We start from the raw sequence: 13723 nt of genomic DNA, 5'->3' as shown, positions 1-13723 counted from the left end.
TTCCTCCCAGGGGCCTCGCCTTCTTTCAGTTCCCCATTTAGTGACAGCAGACAGCACTGAAGTTAAAATTACCCTCTGGGAAAGTTCGGCCTGCAGGGTGCTCCACCTTCCCCTGGAGGGTGTCTGAAAGTCAGAGCCCAGGAACGAGTTCTGGAAACACCACATTTCTCAGAGACTGCAACCCTGAGCTTCCAACAGTCTGGACATCAGCTGTCCTTTGTTTGTTTGTTTTTGCGGTACGCGGGCCTCTCACTGTTGTGGCCTCTCCTGTTGCGGAGCACAGGCTCCGGACGCACAGGCTCAGCCGCCATGGCTCATGGGCCGCGGGATCCTCCTGGACTGGGGCACGAACCCGTGTCCCCTGCATCGGCAGGCAGACTGTCAACCACTGTGCCACCAGGGAGCCCCTGTCCTTTGTTTTAAAGACCCTAGTGGTCTGGGGCCTTGGTGGGGCAGCCCTGTCCCCTTGGTCCGCACTTTCCCAGGAGTACTGTACCTGGACGAGCACAGGGGCCAAGCCGTAGAGTGAAGGGTTCTCTCCCTGCAGGGTGCAGTTCAGCAGCCCACATCGCAGTGTGGGAAGCTACAGCTTTTCAACTGTGAAGTCCCTTTTAGGCACTGCACACATGTCTCAAAACAGGGGTAAGGCCTGTCATCAGCCGCGCAAGGCACCTGGGGGACTATGTGAGGCTGAACCTAGCAGGGTCCCCTTCCTTCGAAAACTTATAAGCTTGTGGGGAGGCAGGCACGGCCGGGCTTGGCAAGGCGCTGTCTGCAGGGACTCCCTGAAATGATCTTGCTGGATATCACCTGGAAATTTCCATAGACCTGGTGAGAGGAGGCAAGAGAAGAGTTAGGTATCTTGTTTCACGATCTGAACTAACCACGTTTCTTTTCCTGCATCACTTTTGGTGATGAACATAAATTCATGTCCATTCAGTCGATCCCACAAACCATGAGGGACGTCTGCTCTTTGCCCCACACGTCGTAAGTTCAGAGCCGACTTAACGCAGGAATTGCTGCTCTGTGTTTTTCAGATCAAGCTTCTGCTCTGTGCGCTGGGGATCTGCCACAGAGAGAAGAAATTTGTTCCTGGTGGTGGGAGAGTTGCCGCAGAGCAGAAATCCCATCACTCCCCTAGGGACACCACCCTGGGGGGCATCTGTAACTGTGAGGGCCGCTGTCTGCAGCGAACGGCTAGTGTGGGGCTTCCGGGTTTCCTTCTCTGTTTCAGAATGACTTGGTGAATCTCTTCAGGAAGGCAGCGGCTGTGGAATGAGGAATTGAAATCTGGTGGCTGTTAAGGATCCAGGGCAGCCCCCTGCCCCAGAAGCATGGCCGGTCCCCCTCCTGGGGTGAGGGCTGCCCTTGCCTGCAGGACACGCAAGGCTTACTTTCCCACAGCTTCCCTGGGCGTCTTGTCACCGTGGGCTCCGTGGGCTGCTTCTGTGCTGTGTGTCTCACGTTCGAGCCCAGACCCCCTCCAAATCCCCTGGCTTCCGGTGGCGTTTGGAGGATGGGAGGCACAGCTGCATGATGGGAGGGTGGGGGACCACCCCTGCTTCCTCCTTATGGGGCTGGCTTCGCGGAAGGCCTCAGCCCCGGCCTGGCAGCCGTCTCTGGTTCCTGCATCTGCCCCCCTTATGCTTGGATCAAGAGGGAAACTGCTCCCCCACTTCGCAGGTGTATTCCTACACCCTGTCCACTAAGTCCTTCTGAAATCCCCCAGGCGAATGTGGCTTCTGCTCCCTGCCTGGACCTGACTGATACACACGACAACCTTGTAGTCAGACATTTTACTTTTTTTTTTTTTTTTTTGCCGTATGCGGGCCTCTCACTGTTGTGGCCTCTCCCGCTGCAGAGCGCAGGCTCCGGACACACAGGCTCAGCGGCCATGGCTCATGGGCCCAGCCGCTCCGCGGCATGTGGGATCCTCCCCGACCAGGGCACGAACCCGTGTCCCCCGCTTCGGCTGGCGGACTCTCAACCACTGCGCCACCAGGGAAGCCCAGATATTTTACATTTTAAAGTGTTGGAAAGGCATCACCTTTGGCAGATCAGATTGAGAATGAAGGAAGGGGGTGCTCCCCTGCTACCTACCCTCCCCCCAGCCATTGCTCTGTGTCCCCAGTCCCAGGCCCACATAGGGTCCTCTCTGACCATCTCTCCCCCTGACTCATCCTGACCCTAATCCTGCAAGTCCATGCAAGCACTAACTGCCGAGCATCCCACGACGGCCAGGCCCTTTGGCACCATCTGGGGACACGACAGTAAGCAGATCTGGCCCCTGACTATAGGCTGCATGGGCAGGCGGAATCACACTTGACCAGGCCCCCATCCCCACAGGGCCCCAGTCCTCCTGCCTGCCCACGGTCAAGGCACTGTCCACTTGGAAACCCTGACTCCCACTCCTGGCTTTGACTTGGCCATCCTGCCTGACAGAGGGCCTTTCTCGGCCCAGCTCAGGAGTGAGAAGGCCGTGCCGGGGCTGCTCCTTCCTAGGCATACACAGCCTCCGACCCACCTGTCCAGACTGCACTCCTCACCCCCATGAGTGGGGCTGGGATTGGACTCAACCCTCATTCTCTACCTTCCTGGGAACCTGGGCCACCTGGGCAGCCAGCAGCAGTGGTTCACCAGGCCCCTGGCTCCCTGGCCTCTGTGACCAGTCCAAGCACACGCAGTGTCCCAGCAGCTCTGTCTCCGCGCTCAGCACCCGCCCACCTCCTCCCTCACTGGATCCATAGTGTTCAGATGAATTTTAGAGGGTTCTGTTCTTCTGCACGCTTAGTACCCCAGTGTATTTCATCAATTCTAAGGTGTTTATGTTGTCATATTAACATCTCCGAAATCAGTTGTACCCGCAGCTTGATGGTGTATCTTGGTTTATGCTTTAGCTTTTAGCAGTACATAAAGTAATAGTGTCTCAGCATTGGTGCATCCAAATTGCCATAGCTCATGTGCTCTCTCAAACGCACATTCCCCAGACATCCTCCAGCTGAGAACCCTTTTCCAGACTCACACATGAGTCGTTTGACTTTGACTTTCTTTGATACTTTCACATCCTTTATCCATACGCCTAATGGCTTGTCATCCATTAGCTGTAAATTCTTTTGACAGAATGACACTTGTCACGACTGCTTTAACTGAATCGAGTTCATCGACCTTGTGTCGTGTCAAATTATTTTTGTTATTCCGCTCACTTTGGGTTTTCAACCTATTTAAGTTACTTTTTAGAAGGCCCGGCCTTTTGTTAAACTCTACGAATTTACTGAATAGCTTAAGCCACACGCTTAAACAGAGACGTGCCCTCACGTACAGATTTATACGTGTGTGCATTGCATCCCCCACACAAATACACGTGGAGAGAGAGAGACGAGGGGAGACAGAGAGGCAAGTGTGGAGCCTGAGTGAAGGTGAGTGACGGAGAGACGGAGTCTCTGAAGGCAAACGCATCCTCACCGCTACTTGGGGTTACCACCAGGAACTGGGCTCAGGGACAGGTTCTGAGTCCTGGTCCATTCCCAGATGTCTGCATCTGTCCCGGTCTGGGTCGTCATCCTGCCTTGTCTGCTCTCCCAACCCCACTTACCTGTGGCCCTGATGACCTCCCACATCAGTGCCAACCGTGCCGGAACAATAGGCAGCTGACTTGAAGGTGGGCGAGTCAAGACGATCCAGCCTCGCTCAGCCCAGACCCCACGGACCTGGGTGGGCTTTCCAACGTGCACCCTATTTCCCTATTCTCCTTTCCCATGGGCGATGGGGCCCAGCAGCAGGCAGCCCCCGGAGGAGCAGTTGGGCCCCTGACCTCCAACTCCAAAGATAGCGCCTCCTCAACTCATTTCTAAATCACATGAATGTCATTGACCTGTTAGCTACTGTGATAATGGGGGTGACTCATAGGCACTTAGTGATAGGACGTGGGGGGCGCTCTGCTCCTTCAAGGCCTGGGGAGCCCCACCCAGAGGGGGAGCCTCTTTGGGGCTCATCCCTGTGCCCACCAGCAGCCTGATCTCTTGCTTCTGTCCAGCTGCCCCCGGCTCTTCCCTAAAGCCCAGCTACATCATTCTCCTTCACCTGGGGCTGCAGCCTCGCTCAGCATCTTCTTGGCTGGATGAGGAACACCCGGCCTTACACTGTCCAGTTTTGCCATCTGTGCCGGGGGGAGGGAGAAGTCCTCTGGGTTCCTGACTGGGCCAGTGGGGAGACAATGGTGCCGTACCTTGAGATGGAACACCAAGGAGGCGCGGGGCAGGGGACTGGACAGGGAGGATGGACAGGATGTTGGGACATGTTGGGTTAGGAGCAGTAGGGTACAGCACTGATGAGACCCTAAGCCTTCTGCTTGCAGTTCTCCCATCCTACCCTGCTGCCAGATAGCCCACCACAGGGAATCACAGAGGTGGGGCCTTCATGTGGGCAGGGCTTCAGCAGGGGCAGGGCCTCAGTGGGCGGGGCTGGCTGCGGAGGGACGAACTTGAGTTTCCTGCTAGAGCCACCAGGTGATAAGAAGGAGACCTGGCCCCAGGGAATTTGAACAGCCCAGTAGAATTACCCTCCGGCTCTTCTGTCATCAACAACAGAGATACAAATCAGGGAAGATTTTTGTGCTGCCTCAACCATTTTCTGAGTTTTGACAAAACAGAATTATATCAAATGAAAAATATAAAAATAAAAGCAAAACAATTGCTATAATAGATTTTTCCCCAAGTTTAAAAATAAATGATCTTGGGGGTGGGGTAATAACTCCCCCCACCAAACACACACAAACATACACACAAGAGGTCTAGAAAAAATATTCTAAACTATTAAAAATAGGTCTCGGGGTTGTGGGAATACAGGTGATTTCTTTCTTTTTTTTTTTAATTCTGTATTTAAATTGTTTTCCATAATGAAAATGCATGACTTGGTAACATAATACTTTTAAAAATAAAAGTTTTTTTTAAACTGAAAGAAAAAAGTCTTTAAAACTGTCCTATCTGTGCCTTTTGCAGAGTGGCTCTTAGGGGCTGTGAGGGTGTGGGCATTGCAGGCAGGCCCTGCGTAGGAGCCCAGGGCTTCTTCTGGATTGTGGTCACTCTAGGCCTCGCTGGTCTCTGCTGCAGGTGGCCTTTGTGGTTGGGTGATGTTCCAACCAATTCAATGTGCTTCTGCTTGGGATTTGTCCTCAGGCATCTGAAGGCGTCCCCATGAGGTTCTTCACCAAGCTGGACCAGCTCATCGAGTTTTACAAGAAGGAAAACATGGGCCTGGTAACCCACCTGCAGTACCCTGTGCCACTGGAGGAGGAGGACGCCGGCGATGAGCCAGAGGAGGAGACAGGTAGGAAGGGACGGACGGGAAGGTGTCTCCGGGACCCTGCCTGCCATCTGAATCCCATAGTGAAGTTCTGGGGTGTTTCTCTCACTTCAAGTGCTTGTAGATTGGGTGGGTCCGGTTATCAGAGGGAGTGACATGGTGGTTAAAGACCAATTAGGAACACAGGCTCTGGGTTCAGACAGACCTGGGTCAAACTTCCTGCACCCCATATTCTCAGCTGTGTGACCGTAGGTGAATTACTTAACCTCTCTAAACCACAGCCCTCTCTTAAAGAGACACTAAAAATAATATCTACCTCTCAGGGTGTCATCAGAGGAGTCAGTGTAGATCCCAGCGCCTAGTACATAGTAAGCACACAATAAATGCAGCTAAAATCATTGTCAAAATAATGAGCTGAATTTTGCTGTGAAGAGAATGAGGAAGGAGATTGTTGCACCAAGCTGGAAGGATGAGAAAGGACGTTTCTTTATATCATCATTAAAAGAAAATAAAGTACAGCCCCTAAAAGGTATGTGAGAGTCAGTCCTGCTGTTTAAACAGGGGAGGGACAGACTAATAGAGCAAGCGTCGGGCAGAGAGGCAGTGCAGCCGGGGAGCTCCCCTTCTCTTCTCCTCAAAAGTTCATGTCCTGAAAGAAAGCCCTGACATACATAACTGAACCTCTCAACTGGTCAGGGCTCCTCCTAAGTCCCAGGGCTTGGAACCGAGACCCCCGGCGTCTCCCCTGAAGGACAGATTAGACCAGAGGTGTGGGGTGCCCGGCCTGACTCTGCCCATCCCTGGCTGCTGCCCGCCACGTGCTGGGCGTCCTTGCAACCTCCTCCGTGGGCCACCCTTCCTCCCACCTGCCTGGAGACCCACCGTGAGCGACTGCACAGCTCATCGGCAGCCTCCTCCGAGGGTAAACTCTGAAGAGCCGTCTCACCAGTTCCTGGAGGAGACGAGGGCCAGGCAGAGTGTTTCAAAAGGAGCGCAGGTCTGCAGAGGTGAAGGGGACGCAGGCAGCCGTGTCCCTCGTCGCCTCCCTGGCCCAGTAAGAGGCGCCCTCAGCTGTGAAACAGGCAGAGCCCACATATCCACGTGTGAGTCCAGGGTCACTCGCCAGTGCTGTGCCTGGGCCGTGTGTCCCCCAGCTGCCCCCAGGAGCCCAGGCTCGGTCTCGACACCGAGAAGCCATCATGCAGAAATGCCCTCTGCACTTCCCTCTCACCCCCCACGCCAGCTTTTCTGTCCCTCTGGGCACGGCCATCTAAAGAAAGACCCCAACACTAGAAAAAGACCCCCCAAAAGATCCAGAAAGAGAAGCACAATCTCAGGACGGCTGGCTTCCCTTCCCAAAAAAAGACCCATTGTCTGCTTGAACCCAAGCGTCTCCCACCCCAGTCCAAGGGGTCGGATTTGGCTCAGGTCTTCTCAAGGCGTTGCCAGTCCCCATGGGGCTCAAAACGGGATCATAACCCTTGAAAGAACCCCAAGCCAGGTGAGGAAGTGAAGGAACGGCTCATCCTTTAAAGAGAACGTCCCCGGGCAGCTCTGTGTCCAGAGCCGTGGGGCAGCCACCCCGTGTGAAAAGACGCTCGGACAGGAGGTTGCGGACCCCAGGGGCTCAGGACCCTCACCCATTTGTGGTACGTGCAGGATGGAAGCTTTCAAGGTGAACGGGCAGGAGTCCCATCTCCCAGGCCAAGTCCAAGTCATTTGTTTCATATCTCAGTTCCCTGGGTGGAGGGAGCCCCTCACTTCCTTCATTATCTCTGGGGGTCTGGAGGAAGAGAGAAAGAAGGACAGAGGCTGGAGAGAAAGGGCAAAGAAAAGGGGGCCAGGGTGGGAGAGGGAGGGGCAGTGTGGCCGGACCTGCCTGCTCCCCGGCCCAGCTCCTCCCATGACGGGAGCCCAACCTCTGCTGGTCCAGGGCCCCTGCTCTGCCCCGAAGCCGGCCGTTCTGCTGAGCTTCTGGGGCTGCTGTCTCCAGCCGTCCGCGGCCAGCAGCCCTGCCCGGCGTGGCCATCGGACCCCGGCAGGCGTTTGCAGAGCTCCTCAAGGGGACAAACTCTGTGTTGGGCCCCGGGGCAGAGACCACCAAGACCAGGTCCCTGCCCTTGGCACGCTCCTTGTCTAGCCCAGGAGTCAGCTGGCAAGGGAGCGGGGCCGGGAAGGGACAGTGCGGGCACAGACGGGTCTGTAGCTGGGCGCAGTGGCCTGGACCCCACGTGGCGGGTGGACAGGATCACCACACAGAGGGCGGAGAGGGTGGGCCACGTGCCCCTCTCCGCAGGTGGTGATCCTGAGGGAGGGAGCGGTCAGCCCAGACGGCACTCCTGCTCTTGTCTTGGGTAGAAGGCGTCCTGTCTCCCCCCGAGCTGCCACCCAGAAACATCCATTTATCTGCCGGGCCATGTGAGGCCAAGGAGGTCCCTGTTTCCAACGATAATCCTCGAGCCACGGAGGTCAGCCGGCCAAGCCTCTCAGAGACGTTGTTCCAGCGCCTGCAGACCATGGACACCAGTGGGTGAGTCCCCACCTGGCAGGCCCCATGACACCCAGGTAGCTCACCCTGTGCTGTCTCCTGGAGATGCCGCTTCCACACTAGGACAGGTTGCTGTGGAGCCCGCCAGCCTCCCGACGGTGGGTCTGAGGGAGCCCAGCTCGCGGGGCAGCTCTGGCTGCACAGGCACTGGATGGCCCTGCTCAGGTGCTCCATGTCTACCAGGCCCTGCGGCATGGCAGGAGCTGGTTCTGGAATGATGGATGGTTCTCTGCTGCAGATGGCATGGCCCTGCTCCAGACTTCAGGGGCCTATGCTGTGATTCCCTTGCTGGGGCTTGCTGCGAACTCACATGGCATCTTTTCCCGTCCCAAAGACTCCTCCCACCATGCGGTCCACTGACTCAGATGGTCCCAGTGGAGGAGCTGCCTGCACTGCAGCCTGGACCTGCTCTGGGCCCCATGCAAAGGAGGCCAACTTCCTTGTCACCGGGAAATGGGTCAGAGCAACTGTTCCATGTGTGGTGTAGACTGTGAGGTCTACACAGCATGCCACTCCTTTCTTTGTGGTGGAAGGAGTGAGGTGCAATCCTTTTAACACTTTGTTTCACCTGCCCTGATCCAGGGCTCTCAGGATCTGGCCCCGTATGTGGTACCAGACTAGTCCATGTTGATGAGGTCCTGCAGCCCCTTCGCCTCCCTCAGCAGGCCCAGGCTGGATGATGGGAGGTGGAGGTATGGCTGGGAGGGGCGTTGGTTATTTTGCAAATCAGAGGCCCTGACTTTAACACAGGCCAGGGGATGGCTTCCACAGGGAGGAGCTCCGGGAGGGGAACTGTGTCCCCAGCACCCAGCATGTCACCTGGCACGGAGTCGGCACTCCCTAGATCTGTGTCAAATGAAATTCATTAGTACACAGCCATCTCCATGGGTTAAAAATTGAAAAACATCTTTTTTGTTTCTTCATGAGGAAAAGACCCTCCAAAGAATATCCTGTTGGCAGGGCTAATGCAACATCTCCAGCTTGAAAGATTAATTTGAGACAGCCAGGGCTGCTCACCTACCATCTGATTTAGCCAAATACAAAGCAAAGGCCTGAAGGTGCACACAGCCACCGGTTGCTAAGATATCTGGTGTTTCTATACTTCCACCTTGACATTTCCTCTAATTCTTCCCCGGGCCCGCTGGGTTATATTCTCTGCACGCTCCTGGAATTCCTTGTGCTCTCCAGGCCCGCCGGGTTATAGTCTCTGCACGCTCCTGGAATTCCTTGTGCTATTTCTCAAGAAGCTAAATACCCAGTGCTTTGGATATGTTGAGCCATTACCATGATTATCTGATGTATGTATCCATGTAACAAATGCTTATTAAAATAGTTCAGGCAGGGCCTGTTGTTTAGTTTCCTTGAGATTCTATTTCTCTCCAGGTTTAGGTGTTAAATGCAGGGCAGCCCTTGAGGAAATAGGCAAGGATGTTCAATGGTGCCACTGCTGCCCATCACCTCCTGACTCTCCCACGCGGTCTATTGGCTACATCTCCTTGTCAGTCCCTCCTCTCTAGGGACAGGTCTTCTCTAGGGACTCAGGGCCCAGTGGGGCAGGACAAGGTGTTCAGCCAAGCCTCCACGCAGCCTCCTGAGAGGGGGCGGGGGCAGCTGAGGGGAAGCTGGTGTGGCTTCTCAGCTAACAAATGGCAATGGAACTTGCCTAAAACTTCTGCTTGGAGATGGAGGTGTGTGGGTGGAGCACATTGGAGGGACCATGGTGCCTGCCCTCAGTTCTCTTCTGGGTCATGAACAACTAAGCTTCTGCCTTGTGTTTGCAAGTTAATCTGTGTTGCTTGTAAAATAGCTTTGTACACAGAGGACTGCCTTTAGATTATTCTTAATTATAAGACAACCTGCACAGTCTTTTGTGCAAGTTAATTAGATCTAATCAGTTAGGTCACAGCTAAGAAAAGACTGCTGAGTAAAATCAACCTTCTCTGATAAACAGAGTTTAACGTCTTTATGTCAACACTTTTCTACCACAAACATTTTAACAAATATCGCTTCCTAAAGCAAGTACTGATGGTCTCAAAGTTACAGTCAATAGGCACGAGAACTGTTAAAGTACATATCTTAATGCAGTAGGAGAGATTTTTCCTTTTCAGCAAAACAGACTGAGGCAGAAACTGGATTTTTTTATGGTGTCAAGACTCAGAATAAGTATAGATTAAACTTAAATATTATGACAACTGGTACATAAATAGTTGCTGACTTCTCAGGCTAAATAAGTCAAAATGGCTAATCTATGTCTTTTCGGTCTTTCATTGAACAGCTGTTGCTGTTCAAGAGCAACAGCCTTTCATTCTTTCAAGGATCCTAGAGAAAAAACAACCCCGTGACCTCTAGCTTCAACTTGATTGCAAGGCTGGAGCAAAGCTATTTAAGGCTTGTATGAATTTTTTCACACACGTAAATCAACATCCTTGAGCCTCCGTTTCCTTGTTTGTAAAATAGGAATAATAGTAATATCTGGCTCATAACGTTGATTTGTGGATGAGAGGGAAGAAAGAGCATAAAGGGCTAAGCAGAGTGACTGGTATGTTATGCTCAGGACATACTTGCTGTAATTATAATGTTCATTATTATAGGAACAAAAGCTCAAAAGTTATCCAGGAAAAAATGCTGCTGGGTGATAGAATGTAGAGGTGCGATCAGACCTCGGGGGCAGCCCTGGCACGATGCGGCCCGGGCTCTGCCTCTGCTGGGCCATCCTGTGAGAGGCGAGGGCAGGTCCTGCCTCGGGCCCATGTGCTTCATCCGTAATTGAAAGGGACTGGACCAGACCAGGAGCAAGGGCTGGGGGTGCAAAGGCCCGGCACCTAGGCTGCCAATACCGTACCCCCAGCCCCACCACTCAGCACAGAGACTTCCCCTTGGAGCCTCGGATGACTGGGAACCTCCCTGACACAGAGTTCCAGGTGGTCCTTGGCTGTGAACTTGGAGTTCGCCTGTGAGCTGTAGCCATTTGCCATCTCTGGACTAGAGCATCCCTCAGCCCTCAGATCCGATCTTTAGGAATTGATGAAGCAGGAAAACAAGTCCTCTGTGCATTTTCAAAGCTTTCTCTCTCCTTTTCAAAGGATAAACACTTCCCATCCCCAGCCGCTATCACTTCCTTCCACCTATAATGTTCTTTACTATATATTAATGTTCATTATTCCCAACCTCCACTCCTAACACTTTCCTTCACTCTTTATGCTCCAGCCTCACAGACTTTTTGTTCCTCGAGGCTGGCCTCATTCCCACCTCAGGACCTTTGTACTTGACATCCCGCTGCCAAATAGCTGGATGGCTAGCTCCCTCTTGTCACTGAGGTCCCAGCTCTGCGACTGCCTCAGAGAGGTCTCCTTGACCCCCAAAGGACACTAGCACCCTCCCACCCAACGTCTCTCTAGCACTTTTCCCTATTTTATTTTGCCATGATGTTTACCAAAATTATCTTGTTTATTTACAGACTTAATCTACCACTATACTTCCTTACTAAGACATCAGCTCCAACAAGGTCTAAAGAGCAGGGACTTTGTGCATTTTTGTTTATCGCTGCATCCCAGCTCCCAGAATAGAGCTCAGGGCAGGCTCTCCATACATATTTGTTAAGTGAGTGAATGAATGAATGAATGGATTGAAGAGCTGTTCCAATCAAAGCAGTGGGTGGGTTTAGAGGCAGCCTCCCTTGGGGCCCTTTACTCTTGTCTGACCTGATCTCCACCCCTTCAGTAAGACCCAGGGAGCCTGTCCAGGTGTGCGAATGTTCTCCTGGGGCCGGTGTCTCAGCTGGAGACTCTGAGAATTCAGATTTCTTCTTCTGCCTGTTACTGCTGGTGTCTGTCGTTTAGGAACCGAAGAAGCATGTTGTTATCGCTCCTTTTTTTTTTTTTCAGGCTTCCAGAAGAGCATCTGAAAGCTATCCAAGATTATTTAAGCACTCAGCTCACCCTGGACTCTGATTTTGTGAAGTCGGGCTCCTGCAGTCTGCCTCATCTCAAGAAACTGACTGTGCTTCTCTGCAAGGAGCTCTATGGGTAATGGCTGCTGTGAGGATAGGAGAAGGGGGACCGTGGGTGAGAGAACTAGCTCATTAGGGTGACCCCTGCACTTAGCCCCGGTGTCCAGCTCTGGGTAATTGGGCTGTGGGTGGGGCTTAGAAATCTGGTTGTTGGAGGTTTTGTTTTCATGGCATTTGAACTTGGTGGTTGTTGGCTTTTTTTTTTTTTAACGAAAGTTAATTCGAGGCCAGTTGCTATGGGAAGGGGTGGGCGGGAGTACACCGCCAGCCCTTTCACACTTGCTAAGGATCCAGAGGCTACAGCTTTTGCTGCCATTCGTCTTTCTTGCTGCAGCCGGCACATCTAATAAGCACGTAAGGGCACCAAGAGGAGATAAATTAAAATCAGCCTATTTTCTACGTGGGTGGTGATGGCTCAAGATTGCCAGTGACGGCAGGTTTTTAAAGTGAGCCGATTCACCAAAACTTGAGGGTTCTGCTATTGAATTCACTGAAGGACCAATTGGTAAAAATTCCAGTTTCTTTCAGTGTTTTAATTTCATGATGTGCTTTAATTTCATTACCATTAAAATTAAGTTTAATTACATTTTAATTGTTAAAAGTGCAAACTTAAAGCTGATACACTCTCTGAAGAATTGACAAAAGAATTTTTTAAATGCTTGAAAAAATAGAAAATCACATTTAAAAGCATCTGAAAGAAATCACAGGGACCCAAAACAATCCCATGGCAAATGAAAGGTCAACATGTTGGTTGGAAAAATAGCACTTCATGTGGGTGAGGTTTTATCAGTCTATACTGTTTTGTGTTTTATTACATATACAGCAGTTTCAGAATTCTTTTGTCAGTTTCTCTGCCACCATATCTATCTTAGCTTAGATTCTATGCAAACAAGAATCTTTCATCAGCAGCAATCAATTTGAACTTTCCTTCTAAAGGTTCTTAAAAAGCACAGTCAGTACATTTGGTAAATTTAACGAATAATTTCTTTGACAAATTGAGCCCTCATCAAATTGGCCAGTCAGGTTTACTTTCAAGGAATTGGCTTTCAACTAACGCAGTTTCAGCCAATTGGACCCAGAGCCATCATTTTTGTAGATTTCCACAGAGTTATTTCTCCATGTGATGCTGTTGTTATAAATCATTTATCACTAGGAAAAACACACACACACGGCACTTTCTTTTCGAGAAACACAATTTCATCATGACTGGTAGCGAGCTTTTATTGCTGCTCCAGTGGATATCCTGTTCTTTGCTGCTTCCTTGTCCAGAGGAGATATAGCTTTAAGTCTCTCCACAAGTTTCACCCAGTACACTCAGAACATTTCCCCAACACTGCTTTGCTACCTGGACTTTCCTAGAATCTGGGTCACCTCATCCTTATGGTGACAGCAGCTTCCTCAACATAGCTAGTTCTCTAGTTTTCCACAGGCCTTTACTTACTGAACAGTTAACTTCGAGTTAGAAGTAGAGAGACCGCGTGATGTTCTAAATTCCCCCCAACATTTGTTTGTCTTCACTTCATAGGCAGAGTGATAGTCAGGCTTGAAGACGCGGTTAGGGATGGACTTTTAGAAAATCTTAGGAAAAAATTATGTTTCCCATCCCCCTGCAAACCCTGCAGATGTTGTTCCATGAAACTAACTATAAACTAGTAGATTTCAAACTGCTTTGATTGGAACAGCTCTTCATTCATTCATTCATTCACTCACTTAACAAATATGTATGGAGAGCCTGCCCTGAGCTCTATTCTGGGAGCTGGGATGCAGCGATAAACAAAAATGCACAAAGTCCTGCTCTTTAGGCCTTGTTGGAGCTGATGTCTTAGTAAGGAAGTATAGCGGTAGATTAAGTCTGTAAATAAACA

General features: G+C 51.5%; 1 protein-coding gene across 2 annotated transcripts in view; it reads left to right on the top strand.

Annotated features, from left to right (window-relative positions):
- Positions 1–13723, top strand: part of INPP5D (inositol polyphosphate-5-phosphatase D) — a 128560-nt gene that overhangs the window by 55624 nt on the left and 59213 nt on the right. For both annotated transcript variants that reach the window (XR_003002624.1, XM_024740498.1), the window contains exons 3-5: positions 5175–5325; positions 7660–7831; positions 11734–11874. Coding sequence is in view for 1 of the 2 variants with exons in the window: in XM_024740498.1 (XP_024596266.1) it covers positions 5175–5325; positions 7660–7831; positions 11734–11874 (464 nt within the window). In the remaining variant the exon portion in view is untranslated. The remainder of the gene's footprint in view (positions 1–5174; positions 5326–7659; positions 7832–11733; positions 11875–13723) is intronic.

This window comes from Neophocaena asiaeorientalis, unplaced genomic scaffold (genome assembly GCF_003031525.2).
Source record: "Neophocaena asiaeorientalis asiaeorientalis breed wild unplaced genomic scaffold, Neophocaena_asiaeorientalis_V1.1 scaffold388, whole genome shotgun sequence".
NCBI lineage: Eukaryota > Metazoa > Chordata > Mammalia > Artiodactyla > Phocoenidae > Neophocaena > Neophocaena asiaeorientalis.
Note: the sequence above shows the minus strand (reverse complement) of the source record. Positions and strands in the feature narration are given on the sequence as shown.